The 27,198-nt window shown below is 48.8% G+C and overlaps 1 protein-coding gene across 3 annotated transcripts in view; it reads right to left on the minus strand.

Moving 5' to 3' along the window:
- The window catches only part of RNF144A (ring finger protein 144A), a 133,166-nt gene that overhangs the window by 19,099 nt on the left and 86,869 nt on the right, over positions 1-27,198 (minus strand). For 2 of the 3 annotated variants that reach the window (XM_040224911.1, XM_040224910.1), the window contains 4 exons: positions 20,937-21,085; positions 8,985-9,089; positions 8,782-8,842; positions 416-623 (listed from right to left, as the gene is read on the minus strand). In XM_040224911.1, coding sequence (XP_040080845.1) covers positions 416-623; positions 8,782-8,842; positions 8,985-9,089; positions 20,937-21,074 — 512 coding nt within the window. In that variant the 5' untranslated portion in view covers positions 21,075-21,085. Of the gene's footprint in view, positions 1-415; positions 624-8,781; positions 8,843-8,984; positions 9,090-20,936; positions 21,086-27,198 lie in introns of those variants that run through there. The other variant, XM_040224912.1, reaches the window with a different exon arrangement.

A 27,198-nucleotide genomic window follows, 5' to 3' on the forward strand; every position in this document is an offset into this window, starting at 1 on the left:
TTAAATACGTCATCACTTTACACGGTTATCTGAGGACCAGTGAGCTTTCAAACAATTACCCAGGTTTCCCTGGTGGCGTAGCAGTAAAGCATCCGCCTGCAACACAGGAGACCACCTGCAATGCAGGAGACGCAGGTTTGATCCCTGGGTCGGGAAGATCCCCTGAAAAAGGAAATGGCAACCCACTCCAGGATTCTTGCCTGGGAAACCCCATGGGCAGAGGAGCCTGGCAGAATACAGTCCACGGGGTCGCAAGAGTCAGACACAGTGACTAAACCACCAGCACCAACAAACAATTATACCCTTGGGGTCTTCCTAAGCTTGAGACTCTTGCACTGTGAGGCGTGCACCAGTTTAACAGGCTCTGTTTCCTTCATTAGTACAAGGTGACCAGGAAAGACACACTGGAAGGTACCTGGTCTCCCCGGGAAGGAAGGTGATGGGCATGGTCTCCGGGCAACCCTGGCCGGGGTGCCAGCTGGCTTTGCAGGCAGAGCAGAACTCCGTGTCACAGGCTTTGCACTGGACCAGCTGGGGGGTGTGCAGCCCCATCTCCTGGAGCTGGCACACCGCCTGGCACGTAGACGCCGGGCACCAAGTCCGACAGGGGTCCAGGAGCACCTCTGACACAAAGAGAAAAAATGGGCGAGTCAGAGTTTGCAGGACCAGGGAATTGGCGGGGCTTAGGACAGACGGACACATCAGCACACAGCTTCTTGTATTTAAGGGAGAAAAGAAAATCAAGGTCAGACATAACATGAACTTTAGGATCTGGAACCTACCTGGGGGCCCCTTGGCCCCTCCTCCCTCCAGCCACTCCCCACTCCCCAGCCCACTCACATGGGGGAAGAGCAAACCCCCAAGTACCCCCAGAGTCCTCAAGGCTCCAGAGCCCCATCCTGGAAACCCCACGGTCCAGCCAGTGCCTCCTGCCCCCACCTGCCTGCCCTGAGACACGGCGTTGCCACAGCAACCCATCTGAAGTCTCACAGCCTTGGGTGGGATGTGCTGTGGGCACCCCAAAATGTTGGGTAAGGATGGAAGGATAAGATGAAAAGGAAATGGCTGGCTCTTCTCATCAAAGGGCCCATCCTCCTACAACGGTTTCCATCCCAAATTCACATCAAAGCCATGAGCTAAGGACTGTGTGAAATTCATTCTTCAACAGTCAGTTTTCCCTCTGAAGTGGAGCCTGATTTAATGAAATTAGTGAGAAAGCTGATTTTGAAAAACAAGACTCTGTGACACTCACATGCCTTCACATCTGCGTCCACATCTCACGTTTCTTTAAATAAAGGGTCCTGAGCTGCCCCCCCACCACAGTGAGCCTGATGACAGGTCCCCTGGGCCCTCTGTCCAGTGTGACTGGACCCTCAGTGCTGGGCGGCGGGAGGGAGCACCCAACCGGAACCCACATGGATGCTGATGCCAGGCCAAAAGGCAAGGAGGAAAAAGGATTACAGGGTGTTTGCAAAGGCCTCCAAGTCAGCCACTGATTTGCAAGCTGTTCCCAGGGTCACTCTTGAGAAGGAACGGACTGTATTTCGCTGTGAACCTAGAAGCAATGAAAGGCACTTCTCGGCCATGTGACTGGCCAGCGCCAGAGTGGGCTGGTTCACCCACATCAGAGACGGAATGAGTAGACACTGGGACCCCCAGCAGGCTGCGGCTGTCATGGGCTACAAGTGGGTTGGGATGCCCCTCAACAGGCGTGTGTTTGCCACGTTCCCTGAACTGGAAGCCAGATTCAGCCCTCAAGTTCCTGTCGGGTACCCACAGACTGAAAACCACCTTATCATCTAATTCTGATGGTGAGTATTTCAGTCTTTAAAGGCCACGAGGTCTCCATCCAACTACTCAGCTCTACTTCGGAAGTACAAAAGCAGCTGTGTTGATCTGTAAAGAAGTGTTTCAATAAAACTTTATTTACAATGCCAAGCCAGGGGCCAGGCAGATTTGGCCACCAGCCATGATTGGCTGACTCCTACCCTATTTTAAAAAGGTGAATTGATTAATAGCATCTAGGGGCTTCCCCGGTGGCTCAGTGGGTAAAGAATCTGCCTGCAATGCAGGAGATACAGGCAGATGCAAGTTTGATCTCTGAGTCAGGAAGAGGCCCCAGAGAGGGGATTGCAACCCACTCCAATATTCTTGACTGAAGAATCCCATGGACAGAGGAGCCTGGTGGGCTACAGTCCCTAGGGTCGCAAAGAGTTGGATACGACTAAAGCAACTGAACACAATCAATAGTATAAAAACTATCAAACCAGTAGGTCCAACAGAAGGTTTAGAAGACTTGCTAATACAAAGGAACTCTGGCATCCAGGAAAATGTGATACTTTCTCATCGATGTTCATGTTAATAAGGTAAAATCTTCCTGAGGCCTCAGTGGTGAGTGAATGTGAAAACGAAGTCTTGTCATGAGCTGAGAGTGTTTGCTTTTATAAGACTGTTTCTGGCTGCCAGATCCGAGGAGGTGGTTTTGTGGGGAAAATGCACGCGTGTGGGGACAGCGGTCTGCGAGTTCCTGGGCTGAGAGGGCAGGAGAAAGAAGGACGGAGGGATGAACGGTGCCCTGGGGCACAGGGGGGAAGGGGGAGGAAATGCTAAAGGCTTCTCCCCCAGAGCGCTGTGCCTTTTACCTGGTGGCTCTCCCCTGCCCCCATCTGGATTTCTCTACCACCAGTTCTGGCTCCGGGCTGGGTGAGCCTGGACCTGCCCCACCTACATCACAGGGCCCCCCACAGGCACGGCCCCCCAAGGACGGCATTGCAGGATGTGAGCGTTCAGTCTGCAAAGACGGCAGGACGCGTGCAGATAAGCTACATCCTCCGCTGGGTCAGCTTCCTGGCTGACTTGACAGAGTGTTCAATGCGGGTCCACCCGAGCCCCTAAGGGGACACCACTGCCCAGCTCAGGTCCTTCCAGTCTCCATGGTGCCCCCTTCCTGCTCTCAGCAGCCTGTGCCAAGAGGAGGCAGCCAGCTTTTCCAAGGTCTCTTCCTGCCTGTCACCGTTGGGCAGCATCTCTCGGTCACTCCTCTCAGCGCTGCACATGTAGCCCTGATTATAGGATGCGGTGCGCAGCAGAGGAGACCTAGTTAGTGTTTCCATGGTAACTACTTGCATCGTGTGACTTGTGTCCTCTTGGAGCTGTAAGAGGGCACTGCCCATCCCCACGGGAGAGACTCCCTGCGGCAGACGGAGGGCAAACACCCTGCCCCACTGAGCTGTCAGCTCAGAGCCTCCCTCTCTCAGTGCTGCTGGCACCCCCCACCCCAAGAGCACAGCCCGGCTCTGCTCTAGGACGTCTATTAAAATTCTACAAGATTCCTCTGCTGCTGGAGTCTGCCCGCTGGGTGTCCAAGATGGGACACAACCAATAGGAAAATCCACACTGGCCACCAGCACAGCTTTTCTTTCCAGGATGTGTTTATGCATACATATCGATGTCTGTCTGCCTACCTACCTAGTTATCTATCACATCTATATATTTATATATACTATATATACCATATATATACTATCTCATCAATATACTATACATTAGATACATTATAGCCAATATGTTATAAATATTATACACATTGTATCTAGTAGGTATACATGCACATATTTGTACCTAATATATTTTCAAACAAAGCAAGAAGTATATTTTCTGGCACAAGATGAAGAAACAAATCTTAGCTCCCCTCTCCCCAAGATAGATACATAAATAGAAATAAAGTAAGTCCCTAACAGCCATACTTATCAAAAAGCCCAAGACTCTCGTAAAAGGTGTTCTTCTTTCTTAAACACGCTGTGCAGGGCACTGGGTCCTCCGTTCCTTCTCATGCTGCTCCAGCTCCCACTGACCCGGAAATGCAAGCAAACAGTGCAGCATGGCCCGACCAGTGTCCAAAAAGGAACTCGTGTGTAACACCATGGGGCATGACCTTCCCGGGAAGCCTGTAGCTCCCAGCTTTGGAGGTCTTACAGCTGGCAGACAGAGTGTTCACAAGAGACCTCCTCCCAGAACCTCCCTCCCAGAGTCCTGCTCCCCAAGGACCCTGGCTGGAAGAGTGGGGACACTCAGGTTAAAATAAGGCTCTGATACGAGACGTACAAATGGAGGGAGTATTGGAACGGTGACCATAGCACTTTTTAGTAACTAAACGTTGTCAGAAGATGATGTAGACTGTCATTTTTCCACCAGTCACCACCCTCATTTGAAGGTGACTTCAAAGGGCTTCCCCGGTGGCTCAGAGGTTAAAGCGTCTGCCTGGAATGCGGGAAACCTGGGTTCGATCCCTGGGTCGGGAAGATCCCCTGGAGAAGGAAATGGCACCCCACTCCAGTACTCTTGCCTGGAGAATCCCATGGAGGAAGGAACCTGGTAGGCTACAGTCCATGGGATGCCAAAGAGTTGGACGTGACTGAGCGACTTCACTTTCACTTTTCGAAGGGAGAGAGCAAATTGAAAACTGCTTCACTGATCCCATCTAGAATTTGCTCAGTTCAGTTCAATTTAGTCACTCAGTCAAATCCAACTCTTTGTGACCTCATGGACTGCAGCACGCCAGGCCTCCCTGTCCATCACTAACTCCCAGAGTTTACTCAAACTCATGTCCGAAGAGTTGGTGATGCCATCCAACCATCTCATCCTCTGTCGTCCCCTTCTCCTGCCTTCAATCTTTTCCAGTATCAGGCTCTTTTCAAATGAGTCAGTTCTTTGCATCAGGTGGCCAAAGTATTGCAGTTTCAGCTTCAGCATCAGTCCTTCTAATGAATATTCAGGATTGGTCTCCTCTAGAATGGACTGGTTGGACCTCCTTGCAGTCCAAGGGACTCTCAAGAATCTTCTCCAACACCACAGTTCAAAAGCATCAATTCTTCTGCGCTCAGCTTTCTTTATAGTCCAACTCTCACATCCATACATGACTACTGGAAAAACCATAGCTTTGACTAAAAGCACCTTTTTTGGCAAAGTGATATCTCTGCTTTTTAATATGCTGTATAGTTTGGTCATAACTTTTCCTCCAAGGATGAAGCATCTTTTAATTTCATGGCTGCAGTCACCATCTGCAGTGATTTTGGGGCCCCCAAAAATAAAGTCTCTCACTGTTTCCCCATCTACTTCCCATGAAGTGACGGGACCAGATGCCATGGTTATAGTTTTCTGAATGTTGAGTTTTAAGCCTACTTTTTCACTCTCTTCTTTCACTTTCATCAAAAGGCTCTTTAGTTCTTCTTTGCTTTCTACCGTAAGTGTGGTGTCATCTGCATATCTGAGGTTATTGATATTTCTTCCCAGCAGTCTTGATTCCAGTTTGTGCTTCATCCAGTCCAGCATTTCACATGATAGACTCTGCATATAAGGTAAATAAGCATGGTGACAATATGCAGCCTCGGTGTGCTCCTTTTCCTATTTGGAACCAGTTTCTTGTTCCATGTCCAGTTCTAACTGTTGCTTCCTGACCTGCATACAGATTTCTCAAGAGGCAGGTCAGGTGGTCTGGTATTTCCATCTCTTTCAAAATTTTCCACAGTTTGTTGTGATCCACACAGTCAAAGGCTTTGGCATAGTCAATAAAGCAGAAATAGATGCTTTTTTGTAAGTCTCTCTCTTTTTTGATGACCCAACGGATGTTGGCAATTTGATCTCTGCATCTTCTGCCTTTTCTAAATCCAGCATGAACATCTGGAAGTTCATGGTTCACATAGTGCTGAAGCCTAGCTTGGATATTTATGAGCATTACATTGCTAGTGTGTGAGATGAGTGCAATTGTGCGGTAGTTTGAGCGTTCCTTGGCATTGCCTTTCTTTGGGATTGGAATGGAAAGTGATCTTTTCCAGTCCTGTGGCCACTGCTGAGTTTTCCAAATTTGCTGGCATACTGAGTGCAGCACTTTCACAGCATCATCTTTTAGGATCTGAAATAGCTCAACAGCCCACTAGCTTTGTTCATAGTGATGCTTCCTAAGCCCCACTTGACTTCACATTCCAGGATGTCTGGCTTTAGGTGAGTGATCACACCATCATGGTTATCTGGGTCGTGGAGATCTTTTTTGTACAGTTCTTCTGTGTATTCTTGCCACCTCTTCTTAATATCTTCTGCTTCTGTTAGGTCCATACCATTTCTGTCCTTTATTGTGCCCATCTTTGTATGAAATTTTCCCTTGCTATCTCTAATTTTCTTGAAGAGATCTCTAGCCTTTCCTATTCTATTGCTTTCCTCTATTTCTTTGCATTGATCAAAGAGGAAGGATTTCTTATTTCTCCTTGCTGTTCTTTGGAACTCTGCATTCAAATGGGTATCTCTTTCCTTTTCTCCTTTGTCTTTTGCTTCTCTTCTTTTCACAGCTATTTGTAAGGCCTCCTCAGACAACCATTTTGCCTTTTTGCATTTCTTTTTCTTGGGGATGGTCTTGATCACTGCCTCCTGTACAATGTTACATGCCTCCATCCATAGATCTTCAGGCACTCTATCTATCAGAGCTAATCCCTTGAATCTATTTCTCACTTCCACTGTATAATTGTAAGGGATTTGATTCAGGTCATACCTGAATGGCCTAGTGGTCTTCCCTACTTTCTTCAATTTAAGTTGAATTTGGCAATAAGGAGTTCATGATCTGAGCCACAGTCAGCTCCCAGTCTTGTTTTTGCTGACTGTATAGAGCTTCTCCATCTTTGGCTGCAAAGAATATAATCAGTCTGATTTCAGTGTCGATCATCTGGTGATGTCCATGTGTAGAGTCTTCTCTTGTGTTGTTGGAAGGGGGTGTTTGCTATGACCAGTGCATTTGCTCAGTGACTGGCTATAATTAATAGCCATGTTTCAGGTCTAACATTTTCATATTCCATTCAGACAGGTCTCTGCTCCTATTAAGTCTGAGTCCTTTTTTTAATTTTTTTGGTGCTTTGAACAGAACGCTAGCAAAATATTCTAAAGTGATCGTTTTGAGAGATATTTTTTTAACCTAAGTCAAGTTGGGTTCATTACTATGCAAAAGAAAAAAAAAATCTTCTTTGACTAAGCCAAAGTACAGAAGAAATAACAACAGTTAAAATTATTAGGTAGGAACATTTACCCAGCTGCATTTTAAAATTCAATGTCATAGAAAGTTCATTTTCTTCTAACCCAAATAACTGCCAGTTTCTGTCAAGATTCCCTCTGGAAAATGTTTTCAGAAGAGGCTCACAGCCTCAGAAATCAAAATTAATCAAATTTATAGCTCTACATACCAACTTTTGTGTCATATGGCCATATATTTAAGCTATAAACTGCCCCAAACCAAAGAATATATGGCATTTCAATAAATAAGCTCTTGAAAACAAGTTTCAACGTTATCAGAACTCCTGTATGATATTTTTTAGGTTGGCCACACATTGCCTTTTTTTTTTTTTTTTGCCTTGAAAAGTGAGTCTCAAGAGGAAATGCAGCTATCTTTAGCATTTCTTAAGAAAAAAAAAAAAGGGAGAAAAAAACTTTCCACATTCAGCTAAACAGGCGTCTCTGGACACACTGCTCTGGTCTATTCCGCATTCCATTCCAGTCCTGACAGTGTTTTCCTGTAAACATGAAGCCTGGGGTTGTGCTCAACTCTCATGAACGCCCAATTCAGGAGACCACTAAGAACCCGTCCAGGAAGAGTGGGGAGCAGACAGCAGTTACTCAATAACCCATTCGGAAATTACAGAATCTAGATACAGCATCTCCACAATAAAGTCTTACATACAGAACATTGTCTACACATTTCTGTTATTCTGCTTCTTTTCAGATGAGCCCAAGATCCAGAAGAGATATGAAAACAAGATCAAACAAAATCCACAGAATAATACCATCTTATAAAATCCAGCATGGGGCTTCCCTGGTGGCTCAGACAAGTAAAGAATCTGCCTGTGATGTGGAAGACCTGGGTTCAATGCCTAGGCCGGGAAGATCCCCTGGAGAAGGGAATAGCGACCCACTCCAGTATTCTTGCCTGGAGAATCCCATGGACAGAGGAGCCTGGAGGGCTACAGTCCATGGGGTCATAAAGAGTCGGACATAACTGAGCGACTAACACACACACACGGACGTGGCGTATTTCAGACAGCAATGACAAAGATCCAACAGACAATCAATGTGCCTTAACACTGAAGCAGCCTGGCTGCAGCCAGGAGGAGAGGGTGGGACCCTGCAGGGGCGAGGGAGGGGACCTGGTCCATGCCTTTCCACCCACCAGAGACGGAAACCAGGGCGCATTAGTTAGCCTCTGCCGGTGTCAGCCAACAGGCAACCCTGGTGGACTGCTGTAAGGCTTAGTGAGACAAGACCCCAGCACCTACTGGCCCCATCGGTGTGCAGTAGACAATGTGGGCAACAGACCTGTGGTCAGGGTGGTGACCATCACCATTCCACCCTGTCCGACCTCGGGACTTCCTTCCAAGGATTCCTATCTTTTAAATTCTGTGATGGCCTAAGAATTAGTCCTCAGACTGTTAGGCCTTAACCTGGCTGGAGAATAATGCTTCATGAGGGTTTCTTTAAACCACCCCCATAATCCCAGATCCCTAGAAGCAAGCTGTTCCATGGATCTTTCCTGCTACCAACTAGACCCCCCCAATAGAGGCCATTCAACTGTGAGCTTTGCAGAAAACTCAAATGACAGCCAAGCTTCAGAAGGCTAATTTACATCAATGTTTTCACATGCACTGTATCCAATGATGCAGAGTGGCACCCACCCAAAGCACTCCCCCCAGTTTATACACCGGATTCAGTCACAGGAGTTGTAAGCGGCTGCGACACCGGGACACCTACCTCTTTCGAACTGTAGCTTTTTGTATCTTTGCATAATTTCAGCCGCCACCATGCACTCAATCTAAGGGAAGAAACAGAAGAAAGAGGAGTCTAACCATCTGAGGGCTAGCACACAATGCCAGGTCATCCTGGACAGAGCCTGGGACCCCCAACTCACTGGGGAGCCCCCGGACGTGCACCCCGATTTCCCCAGCCATACATGCCTCATTCTCCTGCAGGTGGCCCTGTTTGGGGCAGGCAGCATCTGGACAGCTAATCGCAGTTTCTAATCCTTCTTTGATCAAGAGCTCCACATACTGTTTCAGGCACTGAAAAAAACAAAACATAGAGAAGTATCTGTAAACATCTTCCTTAAGGCTGAAGGAGCAGTGATGCATTAAAAAAAAAAAAAAAAAAGACAAATCAAGCACATTGTTCCAGTACAGTTTTTTTTGTATTTTTGCCCTGTAGTCCATGGCAACGACCAAATTAGAGGTTATATTCACTCGACAAATATTTGTGGGGTACCTCTGCTGCACCAGGGCTGAGGATGCAGTTGGGTCCCTGTGCCCGACCTCGGCAAACATCACGCCAGTATGCTCGGTGGGAGGAGCAGGGAGGCAAGGGAGGCTGGGGACCCATACTCCTCAAACACACACCAGACATCAGGGTTCTGCTCAGTCCTCTGTATGCCACTGTTTCACATGACATTTAGAATGTTATCGAAGGAAAGATATGACCACGCTGTCAATCGGGTGTGAAAACTGAGACTCAAACAAGGAACTGCCAGCTTCCCCAGACAGCAAAGGCAGAGCCCAGACTCCAGCACAGCCTCACCTGTCTCCTGGCTGCCCCTGCGCCCCCACACCAAGAACCCAGGTCGAGCTGCCCACCCTCCTTCAGTGACCTCTCACGCAACGGGCAATGACTGGCTGCCACTCCCCACCCCTCGACTTGGCCATCTGGCTGAACATCCGAAGTAAGTCAGAAAAGTAAGTCGGAGACACAACCCAGAGTTCATGCCAAAGTGAAGCAGCCTTTCCCATGGCCGGTCCACTCCTGCATTACTGTCTGCTGGTCTTAAAAATCCAGTGCTCCGTGAAAAGCACTTTTTAAACAAAAAGTAGAAAAAAAGTGATGGTCTTCTCTAGGCAAGGTCACTGCCCGATGTGACTGAGACAGACATTGAAGCACTTATATCAGATGACATCAGAACTCAAAGAGGATAAGAAACCAGACCTCTCAGTGATGGGAACACAAAGTGAAATGTCTTAGCAGCATCTCCAAGTCCACTTCCTGTCACAGCCCAGGCTGCAGAGCTAGAGAGACACCTGGAACCCGGTTCCATCAAGGCAGAGCTGAGGATCGGTCTCATGATGGGCTCGGGCCACAGCTCTCTGGACAAGAGACTAGAGATGCCCATCTTGCTGGGCTTCTGAGATGGTAAGAAAGAAAGTATGGAAAGTCACCTGGCGCGATTCCTGATACACTGACCAGCTAAGTAAGAATGGTGGCTGTTATCTGATGCATGTTTATCTTGGTGATTGGTGTCTTAGAGGCACAGGTATAAAAAATATCACAACCTTAGCAGCAAGATCATTCTTTTACTTGTTTATAATTAAGTCTGTCTAAATCGAGTCTCTGGGGGACACTAGAATGCCATAAAGTGATAAAACGCTGAAAACTCTCACAATATTGTGCAGAGAAGTACAATGTGCGGAGAAGGCAATGGCATCCCACTCCAGTACTCTTGCCTGGAAAATCCCATGGACGGAGGAGCCTGGTAGGCTGCAGTCCATGGGGTCGCTAAGAGTCGGACACGACTGAGCGACTTCACTTTCACTTTTCAGTTTCATGCATTGGAGAAGGAAATGGCAACCCACTCCAGTGTTCTTGCCTGGAGAATCTCAGGGACAGGGGAGCCTGGTGGGCTGCCGTCTATGCGGTCGCATTGAGTTGGACATGACTGAGGCAACTTAGCAGCAGCAGCAAATCGAGTCTCTGGGGGACACTAGAATGCCATAGAGTGATAAAATGCTGAAAACTCTCACAATATTATGCAGAGAAGTACACAATGAGAGGAAGCTGACAAAATACAACAGTTAAAGCTGGTGTGATAGGTACACTCAGGGGACATTTCTGACTAAACATCGCTGTGCAAGGACTTGCATGTTTCAACAAGCAGTGCGTCACATCCGGGGAGAGCTACCTGGGGGGTGAACATTCTACGCTTGCCAGCAGGCTCTGCACAACCTGCAAAATGACTGTTTCTGGAAGCATCTATATGCATACTATATAAAAGTGATGGGGACTTCCCTGGCGACTCAGTGGAGAAGAACCTGACGACCTATGCAGGAGACACCAGTCCGATTCCTGATCCGGGAAGACCCCACGTGCCACGGAGCAGCTAAGCCAGCAAGCCACACTCCTGAGGTTGTGCTCTAGAGGCCAAAGCCCACGAACCCTATGGCCGTGCTCCACAACAACAGAAGTGACCACAACAAGAAGCTGGGACACCACAACTAGAGAAAAGCTTGCACAACAACAAAGACTCAGCACAGCTAAAAATCAATTAATTAGTTAAATTGAAAAAAAAAAAAGACTAGCAGAGCATGAAAGCCCCTTTAAAGGAGAGAGCAATGAGGATCTGTATCTGACCAAGCATCCATGGAAAACAAGACCAGTCTTCTTCCAGATAGAAACCGGGCCATGACTCACAAGCTGTGTTTTTCAATCTAATAGCAAAAAGATGTCTTGAAATGAGCACCCGAAAATGCCACAGAAACCTCGATGAAAATAAATATACAGGACAGAGGCAGACACTGATGTATTCCCGACTATTGTATTAATTACAGCTCTCCGTAACCTAAGGCCTCAGGACTCCAAGTTAATCACCACTTGTGTTAGCCAACTAAACAAACAAGACTCTTAGGAGGTGTTAATCGCTCCCCTTAGACAGAGGAGAGAACAAAGCTCAGGGAAGTCAGAAACAGGACAAAGTCGGGGTCTGTAAGTGGAGGAGCTTGGCTCAAACCCATGTGTGCCTGACTCCGAAGAGGTGGCGGTTTTGTTTTTTAAACTCTGGCCTCCTTCCTCCCCAGTCAAGAATTCTTCCATAAGCAATCGTTTCTTACTTATTTTCTGTTACCTCGTGTAAGTTTTCTAATGAGTACAAAGAATCGTATGCATTTCAGACCCACAAAGTCTGAGTCACACCAGAGTGTGTCTGTATGTGTCCCTGATGCTTGGGTGCTGGGACCCTCCAGGACATCAAGACCCCCAGTTCAGTTCAGTCGTTCAGTCATGTCCAACTCTTTGCAACCCCATGGACTGCAGCACGCCAGGCTTCCCTGTCCATCAAGAACCCAAGCCTCCTGGCAAAGACGCACCATGCTGAGGTTTCAGGAGGCTCCACCCACCCTGGGGAGGAGGGTCAGGAAGGTAGCAGAGATGGAAAGCTGGCCGGAGGGACAAGGCCTCTCAGGAAAGGGCCGTCCACTGCACAAAGCACAGGAGGGGCCGGGAGCGGCGAGGCAGAGTATGGAGAGCTGCAGAAAGTTCCAGACTGTTCATTCTCCACTTTCTCAGCCAACCCTTTGAAACCCAGGTCCAAAGATGCGGGGGGGGGTGGGGCGGGCTACCGATCTGCTGGGACCCCCGTTGCTTCGGAATCCTTCGCAAAGAGAAGGGGACGCAGAGAGATGGCTGCCTGGTGCGGAGTCTGCAACAAGCCTGAACTTGGTCCGCTGTCTCCCTGGGAGGCCCGTCGGCTACTGATGATGCTAACAGCTGGGAGAAACCCCCAGAAGCAGTGCTCAAAGGTGCCTGAGTGGCTTCTGCTTATCAGGGATCCGTGTTTACAAACGGCCCACACAGGCAGATCTGAACGACAGCCGTGGGACTCCCGTGGACCGGGTTCAGGCAGCCAAAACCCTGGGACCACTGCCCTGGTGGGAATGCCAGTGAACCGTCGTGCCAGATGTGAGCCTGCACCCCTCTGAGGCCCCCGGCCCCCCATAGTGTGGAAGGAAACAAGCCCCGAGGACAAAAAAGGATGCTTCAGTGGCTAGGTGCCTGCACGCGTACCACGAGTTCTGCCCAGTCCCCACAGCCTCACTCAGGGAGGGTCCGCTTACCCCCTCCTCTGCTAGGAGGCAGGCTCTTTGAAACCCAGGCTGTTTATCCTCCCAGGCCCTGGGCCTGATGGAGTGCTGCTGAAAAGCAGGGCCTTAACAACTTGGCAGGAAAGACAGAGGCCGACAGCTAGGGGAGTGAGTGGTCCTCACACAGACCAAGCCAACACCCACACAGACGTGAACACGGACACGCATCCCTGCAGAGGAGGGGAGACCTGGGGTACAGACCTCAGGTCACTGTCAGAGAGCTAGCTGGACGGGCACCCCGGGCCCCTTGGCGGGCGAGGAGGGCAGACACTTCCTACAGGGCTGTCCTCAGGCGGCTGGAGCCACCACCCGGCACGGCGGGCGAGACGAGGATGCTTCATGCAAACCCCTCGTCCAACTGCTGCCAGGGGCTGGAAACCAGAGCAGACCACCCAGCAAGCCCCGCCGTGTATGTTCTGGCAGCAACACCACTCCAGGCTGCAGGGATTGACTTCACCCAAACCAGGGACTCCAAGAGATGAAGGCTGCTTTTGTATTAATAAAATTTTTAGAGGGAAAAAAAAAATCAAATTTACTTTCTACTGAAAAAAAATAAACAAAACCAAAAATCTCTCATCTACGTGTACTCTTGGTCCAGTGGTCTTGCCAAACCACCAGCAAGCTGTCTCCTGGATTCATCTCCTCTGAGATCTCTGACCCCTTGGGTGCTGAAACCCAGGTGGGCCCCACAGTTGGGGGGCACTGGGTAATGTCAATGCTCAGCCCGCCATATGTCCCCTGGGCCTTTCCCTCAGGGTCCCTCAGGGTTTCTAAGAGTCAAAACCCAGTCAGCCACTGGACCAGGAAAATGACTTTCCATGCAGGCAGTGTCCCTGGTGGAAGGATACACAAAGAAGGTCTCAGTAACACCAGTTCCTGCCACTCTGACCCTGTTAGCCTGCATCCACCAGCCTCTCTCTGTCCACATGGACGTCTTCCCACCAAAACCCTGCCAGCCCACCAGTCCAGACTGGGGTGCCCATCCTTTCCACGGGCCCCCCAACCTGCAGCCTGGTGTCTGCGCACAGACGACCCCACAGGCAGCTGGGGCAGACGCGACCCCTTCTGAGGCCCTGTCACCCCAGAATGCCCCCACCCTTGAGGGAGAGCATGTGACCACAAGTGCAGAGAAAGACACAGGCTGGGCCTGTCTGATGGGCAACACTCTCCTTCAAGAGCACGGAGTCGACAATTCTTAGCTGCGAGTCTGTCACTTGCTGGGATTTTCCAGGTCAATTAAACCAGCAGGCACTGAGCACCTGCTTCTCCGGAGGGCGGCATGGGGAGCTGTGATGGTGGCAGGAGGACCAGGGTGGCCGTCCCCGCCTCACCACAACGAGCGCAAAGAGGCAGACCGGCCGGCCCGAGGTGTGGATGCTGCTCATTCAATATCGCCGCCCAGAGAGGAAGTTGTCCATCCCAGGGCTGGGTCCACCCACGGCACAGAAACTCCAGGAGACAGTGCACAGGTGTGACAGCACGTGGAGTCGAGAAACAGCGCAGGTGGTCTGGGGGCACTATGAAGCCCGGGGGTGGGGGAGACACGAAAGCGCCCCAGAGCTGAGCTGAGTGGCAGGTGTCATCTATGGAGGCCGTGGGTTCCAGGGTGCCCAGAGTCAATCCATATCACCAAAAGATGTTGTATAAGAACCTGGTCTCCATGTGTGAAGATGAATCTACGGGGCAGGATGACCAGTCCCAATTGGGGCACTGGGGCAGCCCTGGCCGTGGGTAGGGAACTGGACCCAGCCTCCGCCCAGCCTGCAGCTACACCAGGATCTGAAAAGTCAGCCATCAAACATGGACCTGCCTTGGGAAGCCCTGCTGGTGCGGTCACACGCCTGCTGATAAAAACGCAGGAGGATGCCCTTTGTTCTGGAAAGAACTGCCCTGTTCTGAGAACTGGGCCATGGCCACAGGGACCCAGAGGACGGGTGATGCCTGACCCTGGGGGCCGGACTCAGGGTGACACTGGGAGGTGACCAGGAGGTGACAGCAGGGATGTTCTATGGATGACTCAGGCCAGCTCTGATGACCCGGGAGCACTCTGGGACCGAGCCAGGCCTTCCCCTTCCTCCCCCAGCCTCACAGAAGAACATGAAGCTGAAGCTACTCCTTCTGCTCAACCGCAGAGACCAAAGTCCGTCCGACGCTGCCCGTCCCCAGTGTGCTGGCCGAGAGGTGGAGCTCCTAGTGGGTAGGCGTCATCCGCCCCCCTGCCTCCGCAAGGAGGGTGCTCTCCTCGGGCTTCTGACAAAGCTGCAGGAGAAGCCCTACGTGCAGGACACGGTCTGTCTGCTCCAGAGTCGTGCAGGATCAAGAATGAGCATGTTATCCGACTACATCTTCATCATGAAGACCTCCCGGGGGAAGGGAAGACAGGAGGGGTTGTGAGGAAGTGAAGCTGCTGGGTCGGGTCCGACTCTTTGAGATCCTTTGGACTGTAGCCCACCAGGCTCCTCTGCCATTTCCTCCTCCAGGGGATCTTCCTGACCCAGGGATCAAACCCAGATCTCCCACATGGCGGACAGATGCTTTGCCATCTGGGCCACAAGTAGGAGGGGTTAACACACAATAATTCAGGGAGCTGCAAGTTAAATCGACAGTCGTCCCTCCTGTGGATTTCTGGGGCTTCCTCTGTGTTCTCGGGCACCCAGAGTGTCCCAGGGTGGGTACAGAGAGGGACCCGGTACGCGGTGCTCAGCAAATCCACCAGACCGTGACGGTCATCTGAGTGCATCTTTTAGGACAGATGTTCCCCAGGACGCATGGCTGGGGAAAGCTGCTCTTTTGGATTCCTGGAGTTCTAACCCCAAACTCAGAAATGAGCTTGAAGGGGTTAAGAGCCTGCAGACAGCCTGCCACGGAGCAGCTCCTCCACACACGTGCCCTGAGCCTCAGGGAGAACTCCGTTCATCTCCACTGCATGGGTGAGGCCCACAAGGATGGCGCAATCAGAAACAGCCTGCATTTCAGGATGCTGATGCCCGAGCGCAGCTCTAGGCTTTCTCTGGACCCTCTTCCTCCTCGAGGTCAATCTTCTTCTTCTGACCCAAAGCCTGTAATTCTCTGATCATTTTTTTATCTTAAGAGAGCCTTCTCTTCACTCTTCTCTTCTCAGGTCTGTCCCCAAGAAAAAGACACAGGCACTTCTGCTGGTGGGGGGCCCTGGGGCCTCCACGAGGGGATGGAGCCTTCCCCTGCCCCCCAGGCTGTGGACACACAGGTGTTTCCTGTGCTTCAAGCCACACGGAGCTGCAAACCAAAGCAGGCCTGATCTCAACATCTTAACTTCTAATAAACGGTTGTGAAAAAAAAAAAATATCACAACCATCCCGTTTCTTAGTGCTCCCAGCAAGCCCCCTGTGAGAAAACAGTGCTCTTTTCCTCTGTTCACAAGCTCTGACTTAAATTAAGTGTCTGATCTGAATTAGAGCTGCTATCCGGTAGAAATAGGAAACTAAAACGACAAGGACAACAAATGAAAGGCGGGGTGAAACCATGGCCGGGTGAACGAGCGACCTTAGAGGAGGAGAGCTGTGGTCTCTGGAGGCCCTCCCCGCGATGGCATACTGGGGGCGACAGGGAGGGTCTGGGAGCTTGCTCCCAGGCACAGCTGTACAGGGAAGCCAGCCAGTTAGCTGAGGCTGGAAAACTTCCCTTCAGGCAAGAAAAGAGGCGATTTTGCATAAAGGGGTTTCTTTAATCCAGCCAGACACGGCTGGACCATTCCAGTTCACCCTTCAGAAATGAAAACGCTCTGTGTTCTTCTTGGGCTGGAGGTCTGTCTGTCCATCCACCTCCCCCCCGGGGCCCTCTGCCTCCCATCCTTCCCCAACTCAGAAAATGCCCCAAAACAGCTTCCTGTGCTCCAGGTTGAATTTCCTTTCCTGGGGCGTCAGTGAGGCAACATTGCTTGGCCACCAAGCACGTAGCTGAGGCCGACTCTCTGCAGTTCAATCCATCTATCTGGATGATTAGATAGCATCACCGTCTCAATGGACATGAATCTGAGCAAACTTTGGGAGATGCTAAGAGGACAGAAGAGCCTGGCATGCTGAGGTCTGTGAGGTTGCAGAGAGTGAGACATGACTGGGCGCCTGAACAACAGCAGTCACGGGTCCTGCTGTAAACCAGGTATTTGGAGGCAGAACTGTGCCCTCAAGAAGCCAGGGTCTAGCATAAAAGGAAATTGGACACACAGACTTAAATGACTGCCACCTCCATCTCCTTATCCGTAAAATGTAGATGATGCTACCAAATGAGCCTACATTTCAAGAGATCTTGATCTTGACCTTGTCTTTCAAGATCAAGAGACAAACAGAGCAAGGGGCAGGAAGGAAGAAGCCTCTGGGGAGGCAGCTGTGAGGGGACAGAAACTAACCAGGACATCTGAGCAACACACAGGCAGGCCGTCTGGAGAGTTTATTTGTAACAGTAACTTTTTCAGTTGTTCACAGTTTAAAGAAAAATATTTTTTCTGGACTTTTTTAAATTTTGGAATTCCTTGAATGGGAAAAAAATAAAATGCAATGAGACAAACTGAAAATAAATCCTACACCCTCATTTTTCTTTTCTGATAGTAAAATGTTGGGTCTGAGTGAGGCCTGGCTTGGAGAATTTTGAGCATTACTTTACTAGCATGTGAGATGGGTGCAATTGTGCAGTAGTTTGAGCATTCTTTGGCACTGCCTTTCTTTGGAATTGGAAAGAAAACTGACCTTTTCCAGTCCTGTGGCCACTGCTGAGTTTTCCAAATTTCCTGGCATATTGAGTGCAGCACTTTCACAGCATCATCTTTGAGAATTTGAAACAGCTCAACTGGAATTCCATCACCTCCACTAGCTTTGTTCATAGTGATGCTTTCTAAGGCCCACTTGACTTCACATTCTAAGATGTCTGGCTCTAGATTAGTGATCACATCATCATGATTATCTGGGTCATGAAGATCTTTTCTGTACAGTTCTTCCGTGTATTCTTGCCACCTCTTCTTAATATCTTCTGCTTCTGTTAGGTCCAGACCATTTCTGTCCTTTATCGAGCCCATCTTTGCATGAAATGTTCCCTTGGTATCTCTAATTTTCTTGAAGAGATCTCTAGTCTTTCCCATTCTGTTGTTTTCCTGTATTTCTTTGCATTGATCGCTGAAGAAGGCTTTCTTATCTTTCCTTGCTATTCTTTGGAACTCTGCATTCAGATGCTTATATCTTTCCTTTTCTCCTTTGCTTTTTGCCTCTCTTCTTTTCACAGCTATTTGTAAGGCCTCCCCAGACAGCCATTTTGCTTTTTTGCATTTCTTTTCCATTGGGATGGTCTTGATCTCTGTCTCCTGTATAATGTCATGAACCTCATTCCATAGTTCATCAGGTACTCTATCAGATCTAGACCCTTAAATCTATTTCTCACTTCCACTGTATAATCATAAGGGATTTGATTTAGGTCATACCTGAATAGTCTGGCGGTTTTCCCTACTTTCTTCAATTTAAGTCTGAATTTGGCAATAAGGAGTTCATGATCTGAGCCACAGTCAGCTCCCGGTCTTGTTTTTGTTGACTCTACAGAGCTTCTCCATTTTGGCTTCAAAGAATATAATCAATCTGATTTCAGTGTTGACCATCTGGTGATGTCCATGTGTAGAGTCTTCTCTTGTGTTGTTGGAAGAGGGTGTTTGCTATGACCAGTGTATTTTCTTGGCAAAACTCTGTTAGTCTTTGCCCTGCTTCATTCCGCATTCCAAGGCCAAATTTGCCTGTTACTCCAGGTGTTTCTTGACTTCCTACTTTTGCATTCCAGCCCCTATAATGAAAAGGACATCTTTTTTGGGTGTTAGTTAAAAATTCTCCAAGCCAGGCTTCAGCAATAAGTGAACTGTGAACTCCCTGATGTTCAAGCTGGTTTTAGAAAAGGCAGAGGAACCAGAGATCAAATTGCCAACATCCACTGGATCATGGAAAAAGCAAGAGAGTTCCAGAACAACATCTACTTCTGCTTTATCGACTATGCCAAAGCCTTTGACTGTGTGGATTACAATAAACTGCGGAAAATTCTGAAAGAGATGGGAATACCACATCACCTAACCTGCCTCTTGAGAAACCTGTATGCAGGTCAGGAAGCAACAGTTAGAACTGGACATGGAACAACAGACTGGTTCCAAATAGGAAAAGGAGTACGTCAAGCCTGTATATTGTCACCCTGCTTATTTAACTTCTATGCAGAGTACATCAGGAGAAACACTGGACTGGAAGAAACACAAGCTGGAATCAAGATTGCTGGGAGAAATATCAATCACCTCAGATATGCAGATGACACCACCCTTATGGCAGAAAGTGAAGAGGAGCTAAAAAGCTTCTTGATGAAAGTGAAAGAGGTAAAAATAAATAAATAAATAAATAAATAAAATAAAATAAAAAAAGTGAAAGAGGAGAGTGAAAAAGTTGGCTTAAATCTCAACATTCAGAAAACGAAGATCATGGCATCCGGTCCCATCATTTGATGGGAAATAGATGGGGAAACAGTGGAAACAGTGTCAGACTTTATTTTTGGGGCTCCAAAATCACTGCAGATGGTGACTGCAGCCATGAAATTAAAAGACGCTTACTCCTTGGAAGAAAAGTTATGACCAACCTAGATAGCATATTCAAAAGCAGAGACATTACTTTGCTGACTAAGGTCCATCTTGTCAAGGCTATGGTTTTTCCTGTGGTCATGTATGGATGTGAGAGTTGGACTGTGAAGAAGGCTGAGCACCGAAGAATTGATGCTTTTGAACTGTGGTATTGGAGAAGACTCTTGAGGGTCCCTTGGACTGCAAGGAGATCCAACCAGTCCATTCTGAAGGAGATCAACCTTGGGATTTCTTTGGAAGGAATGATACTAAAGCTGAAGCTCCAGTACTTCAGACACCTCATGCAAAGAGTTGACTCATTGGAAAAGACTCTGATGCTGGGAGGGATTGGGGGCAGGAGGAGAAGGGGACGACCGAGGATGAGATGGCTGGATGGCATCACGGACTCGATGGACGTGAGTCTGAGTGAACTCCGGGAGATGGTGATGGACAGGGAGGCCTGGCGTGCTGCGATTCATGGGGTCGCAAAGAGTCGGACACGACTGAGCGACTGAACTGAATTGAACTGAAGTGAGTGAGGCCTGATGGGAACAGAAGGCCTGCAGCCCTTATGTCCCGTACAGCCTTTGGCTCAAAATGATGCTGGTGGCATCTTCAGGAGATCCAGGTGTGATTTCAACACTCTCACAGGAGAGGAGTCTGGGGGAGAAGGGATGCACGTGCATGTATGGATGGGCTGCTTTGCGGTGCACTGAAACTATTCACAGAGGCTCCCCTGACGGCTCAGCGGGGAAAGAACCCACCGACAATGCAGGAGACATGGATTCGATCTCTGGGTCAGGAAGATCCCCTGGAGAAGAAAACGGCAACCCACTCCAGTGTTCCTGTCTGGAAAGTCCTATGCACAGAGGGGCTACGTTCCAAAGAGTCACAGAGTCAGACACGACTGAGTGACTAAGCATACTGACATGTATAACTATCACAACATTGTTAATAGACTATACATCAATATAAAATCATTTTAAAAAAATTGAGAGAAAAAAATACATCCTCTCCAGTTTAGTGCTAAGGCAGTGCCATGGGGACACACAGAGCCAACTCTGCTGTGGGGACACTCGCCAGGATGGCATTGGGACCATCCCAGGCACACCATTGTTTAATTAAATCGGACGCAAGCTACGGTGAAGATTTCTTTTCCAGAAAGGAGCGTGCACACCATGGCAGGGTTTCTCAGCTGCGTTCCCAGCTTCCAAGCCTCTGTGTAACTGATCACTTCTGCACCACGAGAACCTGCAAAGGAACCTGCCTGGGGAGCCCGATGGACTCAGAAGAGAATCCTTCCAATAAAACTGTGTAAAAGTGAGGGTGATCCTGCATGCTGTCTCTAAAACAAAAGCAAAAGGCTTATCCCAAAATCCTTTTAAGCCGGCGTTCCCGGCGAGACCAACCAGGGTGCAGAAGACGCACTGGCACTGGGCGATGGTCGTCATCTGCTCCACGGGGTACTCCCCCAGACACAGCTTGCAGGACACCAGTGGGTCCAGGGCCAAGTCCCAGGATGGCCGGCACGCGCGCGCGGCGCTCATGGCAGAGCAGTCTGAAACGAGAGAAGCACAGGCCGTCAGATCCACGTGGCCTCCACCGAACCCAGGCAGGGCCACTCCTGGCTGAACCTGGGGCTCCGGGGCTGGCCGAGTGACCGCTGAGGGGCCAGAGTTTCATAGGCCTCATCGGGTCCTCTGAGAAGTTTTAGCCAGAGGCCCCTGACCTGGTCTGTGGGTGATGTTCCTCTCCTGTATTGACAGTAATATTCCTTCCCCATATTGATGGTAATATTTTTCCCGTATTGATGGCAATATACCTTCCCCATGTTGATAGGAATATTCCTTCCCCATATTGATGGTAATATTCCTTTCCCGTACTGATGGTAATCTACCTTTCCCTTGTTGATACTAATATTCCTTCCCCATGTTGATGGTAATATTCCTTTCCCATATTGATGGTAATATGCCTTCCCCGTATTGATGGTAATATTCCTTTCCCGTATTGATGGTAATATTCCTTTCCCGTATTGATGGTAAAATACCTTTCCCGTATTGACGTAATATATCTTTCCCGTATTGACAGTAATATTCCTTCCCCGTTGATGGTAATATTCCTTTCCCGTATTGATAACCTTCCCCTATTGATAGTAATATTCCTTCCCCATATTGATGGCAATATTCGTTTCCCATATTGATGGTAATATACCTTCCCTGTGTTGATGGTAATATTCCTTCCCCATATTGACGGGTAACGAGGGATCCACCCACCCCCATCCATCCTTCCTTCCTTCCTTCCTTCCATCCCTCTGATGGGTCTTGAGGAAGACACAACCCCACCAATCAAGCACTCAGCCCAGGAGGGCAGGACCTCAGCAAGCCAGCAAGAGAAGCTTTTGTTGATCAGGTCAAGCTGTTGACTTGATCAGGTCAAAATAGCTGTTGATCAGGTCAAAATAGCTGTTGATCAGGTCAAGCTGTTCTCTGCTGTAGGAACACCACAGGGAAGCCAGTATGTGAAGCTCTGGCCTCAGTGCTCTGTGTCCTCCAGGTGGAATGGTCTTCACACACCATCTCTGTTTTCACTGCCCAGGTGTCAACTGACCTTCCAGAAACATGCACCACTGCCTCCTAAGAAAATCCTGGAAGATTGTCTAAACTGTGAGCTTCAGGGAGGCGGGACCTTGGGCAGGCTTGTTCACTTCTGTGGGTCAAGTGCATCCCGCAGTGTCTTGGGTGAAGTGGACATTACAAAGAGCCATGGATGAACAGCCCTCACCTCCCCAGCCTCCCTGACATTCCCCGGCCATGTCCCCCCTGGTCTGTGCTCCCCTGACAGTATGCGTCTTCCTATTACTATGTTAACACACTGATCTCCACTGTCTGTGGCTCGAGGGGGCAGAGAAAGGGTCAGCCTTCAGCTGTCAGCTCAGCTCTGACCCACGTGGCCTCCATAACTGTTTGCTGATGGATCAGATGCTTGCATCCAGGGATGTGGCTTCTCCCATCCTGCCCCTGGCACTGGATTTAAGCCTTAAAGACATTTATTTTGCACCTGTGTTGGTAAGTATGTGCTTTATTCTACCAGCACCCCTTGCTCCCCAAATTCATAACTGAGAAATATTCATATAAATTTCACATAAAATTCCTGGCCATCTGAACTCTTACCACTTGCTATCCTAATCTCAGGACCTAAATTGATTTAGACAGCTGGCATTCTTTCCTACGGAACCTCACTGTCTGAAGTGAAGAATGAAAAGGTTTGGAGAGCGAGCTACATCTGCATTGCCCCCAGTCTGTGAGGTCATGAAGAGAGAGTTTGTCTCATTCAACTCCACACATACGGTAGAAGACTGTTGGCATGTGTGAGTGCTAAGTTGCATCAGTTGTGTCTGACTCTTTGCAACCCCATAGACTGTAGCCCACCAAGCTCCTCTGTTCATGGGATTCTCCAGGCAAGAATACTGGAGTGGGCTGTCATTTCCCTTCTCCAGAGGATCTTCCTGATCCAGGGATCAAACCTGCATCACTTGTGTCTCCTGCATTGGCAGCTGAGTTCTTTACCACTAGGACCACCTGGGAAGCCCAGAAGACTGTGTACATAGTGACAAAGATACAACACATCAAGGGGAAGAAAAGAAGACAGAACAGCATCAACCCATGACCAGAATGTACACAAGACGGCTCTCGGATCTTAGAAAGTCTCAAAGAAACATGAAAGAGTTCTCCACCTTGGGGTATTCAGTTTCAACTCAAGAACATTCTCTGCCAAATAAAAAGCTAACTGATAACACAAGGGAGAGTTTAGGATTACATGTGAAATCAGTGCTCAGGAACTTCGGAAAAACTAGAAACCAGCCTGGGTTAGAATTCTCAGAAGAGGAGAACTTTGCAGGGGAGAGGTTTGAGTTTTAAGGGGAAGTTGCATTTCCTATAGTTGTGAAAAGGGGGTGGATATTAAAATAGGAGAGAGAAGCGTCTGAGCATCTTTCACCAGACAACAGAGATGACACCATAGGGACTCTATGCTTCCAGGGCCAACAGAACACCCATAGCTAGTAGGGTGCTGGGTTACCTGACCTCAGTCTGCCCATCTATGTGATGGCGCCATAATCTCCATCTCTCAGGGCTGGTGCAGCATTAGGAGAGACCGTATGAAAGGCCTGGTACACCTGGCAAGGCTCAGTAAACCCCCTCTACCTTCCCCTGCGATGCCTCATGTAGTCACAGCTCATCCGCCTGTGAGAAACACTGACGACACCGGTCCTTCCTACAGTCGGGGCCTGGGTGTGGCCACCACCCGTGTGAGTCATTCTCAAGGTCACGGTGTGTGCACGTGTGTGTATGTTCAGTCGCTCAGCCACGTCTGACTTTTGCAATCCAATAAACTGTGGCCCGCCAGACTCCTCTGTCCATGGGAGTTTCAAGGGAAGAATACTGGAGTGGGTTGCCATTTCCCCCTCCCTGAAACTGATAGCTTATGGTGAACGAGGTCAGATTTGTGATCTCCGAAGAAGATTTAGATTCAGGACCAGGGACCAGGCTTGATCACTCAAGAGCTTTTATGTAGCAGAGTTTTATTAAAGTGAAAGATGACAGAGAAAGCTTCTGACAGAGACATCAGAAAGGGGACAGAGAGTGCCCCACTCGCTAGTCTTTTCAAGGCCTTATATACTTTTACCAGACCCATTCCCACAACATGCATCTTAAAATAACCAGATTAGAACTAATAGTAGAAAGGTCTCACCAGACTCACTCCACAACCTACATCTTAGCGGAACTACAACTAACAATAGAAAGGTCTTACCAGACCCACTCCCATAATATACATTTTAAGACAACAGGATTAGTCAGAATGTTCTTGTTAAGCAGAAACATGTCCTTGAGCAAGATACACTGTTATATTGACTAAGGCAAAGCAATGTAGGAAAAAAAAAATGTAGTTTTCTCCTCCTCGGGAGCTTCAGATAGCTTTCTCCTCCTTGGGGACCCTGGACTTCTTATCAACCTGCCTAGGAATTGACTCTCTCCAGACCTTCCTGACCCAGGGACCAAATCCACGTCTCTTGCATCTTCTGCACTGGCAGGTGGATTCTTTACCACTGCACCACATGGTAAGTACAAGGGTTAAGATACTTCTCTTAAAAAAAAAATCCTCTTCTTGTGTTTTGACAGTCATAATTCACTGGGTATCACTAAGCAAATATTTAGTTAGGATGAAGCACTGTGGGTTCCAGGCAGGGCACCGGCAGAGTGAAGGCACTGGGACTCAGGGGAAGAGACCATAGGATGATCGTGGAAACTCAGAGGTGATAAGACACAAGGACTCAAGACCCAGCGTGTGAGTGATGCCAGGCTAACGGAGCAGCAGAGGGGACCCTGACCGCTGAGAGCTCAGACAAGCAAGGAGAATTACCGAATTCCAGCTGGAATGGGCTTTGGCGGGGAGGACAGAAATCAGAATTCAGAGCAGTGGCCTCTTCCAGGTCAGTTAATATCCGAGACCAGCTTAGTCTGAAGTAAGTGTAACTTTCCTTGTTAGAAGAGAACTCTGAGGTGGTCTGTGGCTAAGAATCTGCCTGCCAATCCAGGGGACACGGGTTTGGTCCCTGATCAGGGAAGATCCCACATGCCACAGAGCAACTAAGCCCGTGTACCACAACTACCCAGCCGGTGCTCTAGAGCCCGGGAGCTGCAACTGCTGAGTCCATGTGTCATACAGCCCCTGCTGTGTAACAAGAGAAGCCACTGCAATGAGAAGCCCCCGCACCGCAACTCCAGAGCAGTGCCCATCCCGGGTAACGAGAGAAAATCCACATGCAGCTATGAAGACCCAGTGCAGCCAAATATAAATAAATAAAATTGTAGAAGAAAACAGTAAAAAGAAGAAGATGAGAACTCTGATGGAAATTCAAGTAGCTTTCAGAATGTTTGGAGTCTTCCAGATAATTAAAACAGACATGATAATTTGAACTTAAGTCAAAGGGGCCAGAAAAACTTAGTTGATTTGAGGGGTCATTCAGCAATCTAGAGGGTGCAGAGGGTACCAGAGTCAAGACTCCCCCACTCCCTGAGTCTATTTTCTTTTGTAACATTTCCCTGCACCTTGAATCTACGATTATTATTATTTTAAATGTCCACTGTTGTTTGGATCCCGGGATCATGGGCCAAGATTTTTTTGTTTATATTTCCTAGTACCTTCTTCTGTTTTAATCCTTAATGTCTCTTAAAGCTCACAGGACGGAGAACCAACTATATTTTGATGAAGTTGTTGTTCAGTAGCTCAGTCACTCAGTCGTGTCGATTCTTTGTGACCCCATGGACAGCAGCATGCCAGGCCTCCCTGTCCTTCACCATCTCCCGAGGCTTGCTCAATGTCCACTGAATCAGTGATGCCATCGAACCATCTCATCCTCTGTTGTCCCCTTCTCCTCCTGTCTTCAATCTTTCTCAGCATCAGGGTCTTTTCTAATGAGTAGGCTATTCGCATCAGGTGGCCAAAGTATTGGAGCTTCAGCTTCAGCATCAGTCCTTCCAATGAATATTCAGGATTAATTTCCTTTAAGATTGATGGGTTTGATCATCTTGCTGCCCAAGGGACTCTCAAGAGTCTTCTCCAACACCACAGTTCAAAGGCATCAATTATTTGGTGTAAGAATGTTAGCTAGTCCCTAACAGGGATCACAAAACTTTATTAGAAGCATTGAGAAATCACTTAAGACTGGAAGTGTCCCCATGGAGGCAGAGATTGCTCAATTGGCTTTTCTGTCCTGGAGAGCTGTGGACAGGTGGCAGTGGACACTGTCCGCAAGGTCTGGGGCCCAGATTCTGCAGAGATGTCACCTGCCAAGCATCGGATGACATGGTATGTCACCTAGAGACCTGGGTTCAAATTCCTGTCCTGACACTTGGTCATGTGATTTTGGAGAAATTACTCAACCTCCATGAACTTTAGCTAAGTTTTTTTTTTTTTTTTCTCTCTCTGTTAAACCTATACATCATCACCTCCCATGTACAGTTGTGAAGAGTGAGTGAGAAATAATATATTTAAAATTCCTGGGACATAGTGCCTGCTTGGTAAGCAGAGGTCATCGTGCTAGATTGAAGAGCCTAACATTAACCGACGCGAATGAGTGTGAGGAGAAAAGCTGAACCAAAAAATGATAAGATGGGCTCAGGGTCAGGAAGTTCACGCTGATGGGCCCAGATTACTTTGGAAGAAGGAAACAACCCAAACCTCAGAAGCCTCCAGTTACGCAGGCTGCGGTAAGGCTGGACATCACCCCAGCTGGCAGAAATCGGGAGCTTTACCCTTGTACACTGTCTTGAAGCCCACAGCCCCGCCCCACACACTGCCTCTCACCCTGGGCCACAGGTCGCCCCTGGCTAGTCCCTTCCTAGACGACTCATTCTCCTGCAGCTTGGTGCCTTTCCTGTTTATGGCCTGGCCAAAGACATGACTCTCAGTCCAGCGTAGAGGCCTTGACCTCTTGCTTCCTTTCTTCCTGGACCGCGGTTTCCACTTCATCTGAGATAGTGCGGCCTTCCGCTGCCCTGGGCACAGGTCAGCTGCAGCCTCTCACCTCCGTGTCTTCCAATTTAGCCTTGGAGCAGGTCAGACATGATTTCCTGGCACCTGGTCAGTATTCTTTCCTCCAGAGTAGACCCT

This window comes from Oryx dammah, unplaced genomic scaffold (assembly GCF_014754425.2).
Source record: "Oryx dammah isolate SB20612 unplaced genomic scaffold, SCBI_Odam_1.1 HiC_scaffold_25, whole genome shotgun sequence".
NCBI classification, from domain to species: Eukaryota; Metazoa; Chordata; class Mammalia; order Artiodactyla; family Bovidae; genus Oryx; species Oryx dammah.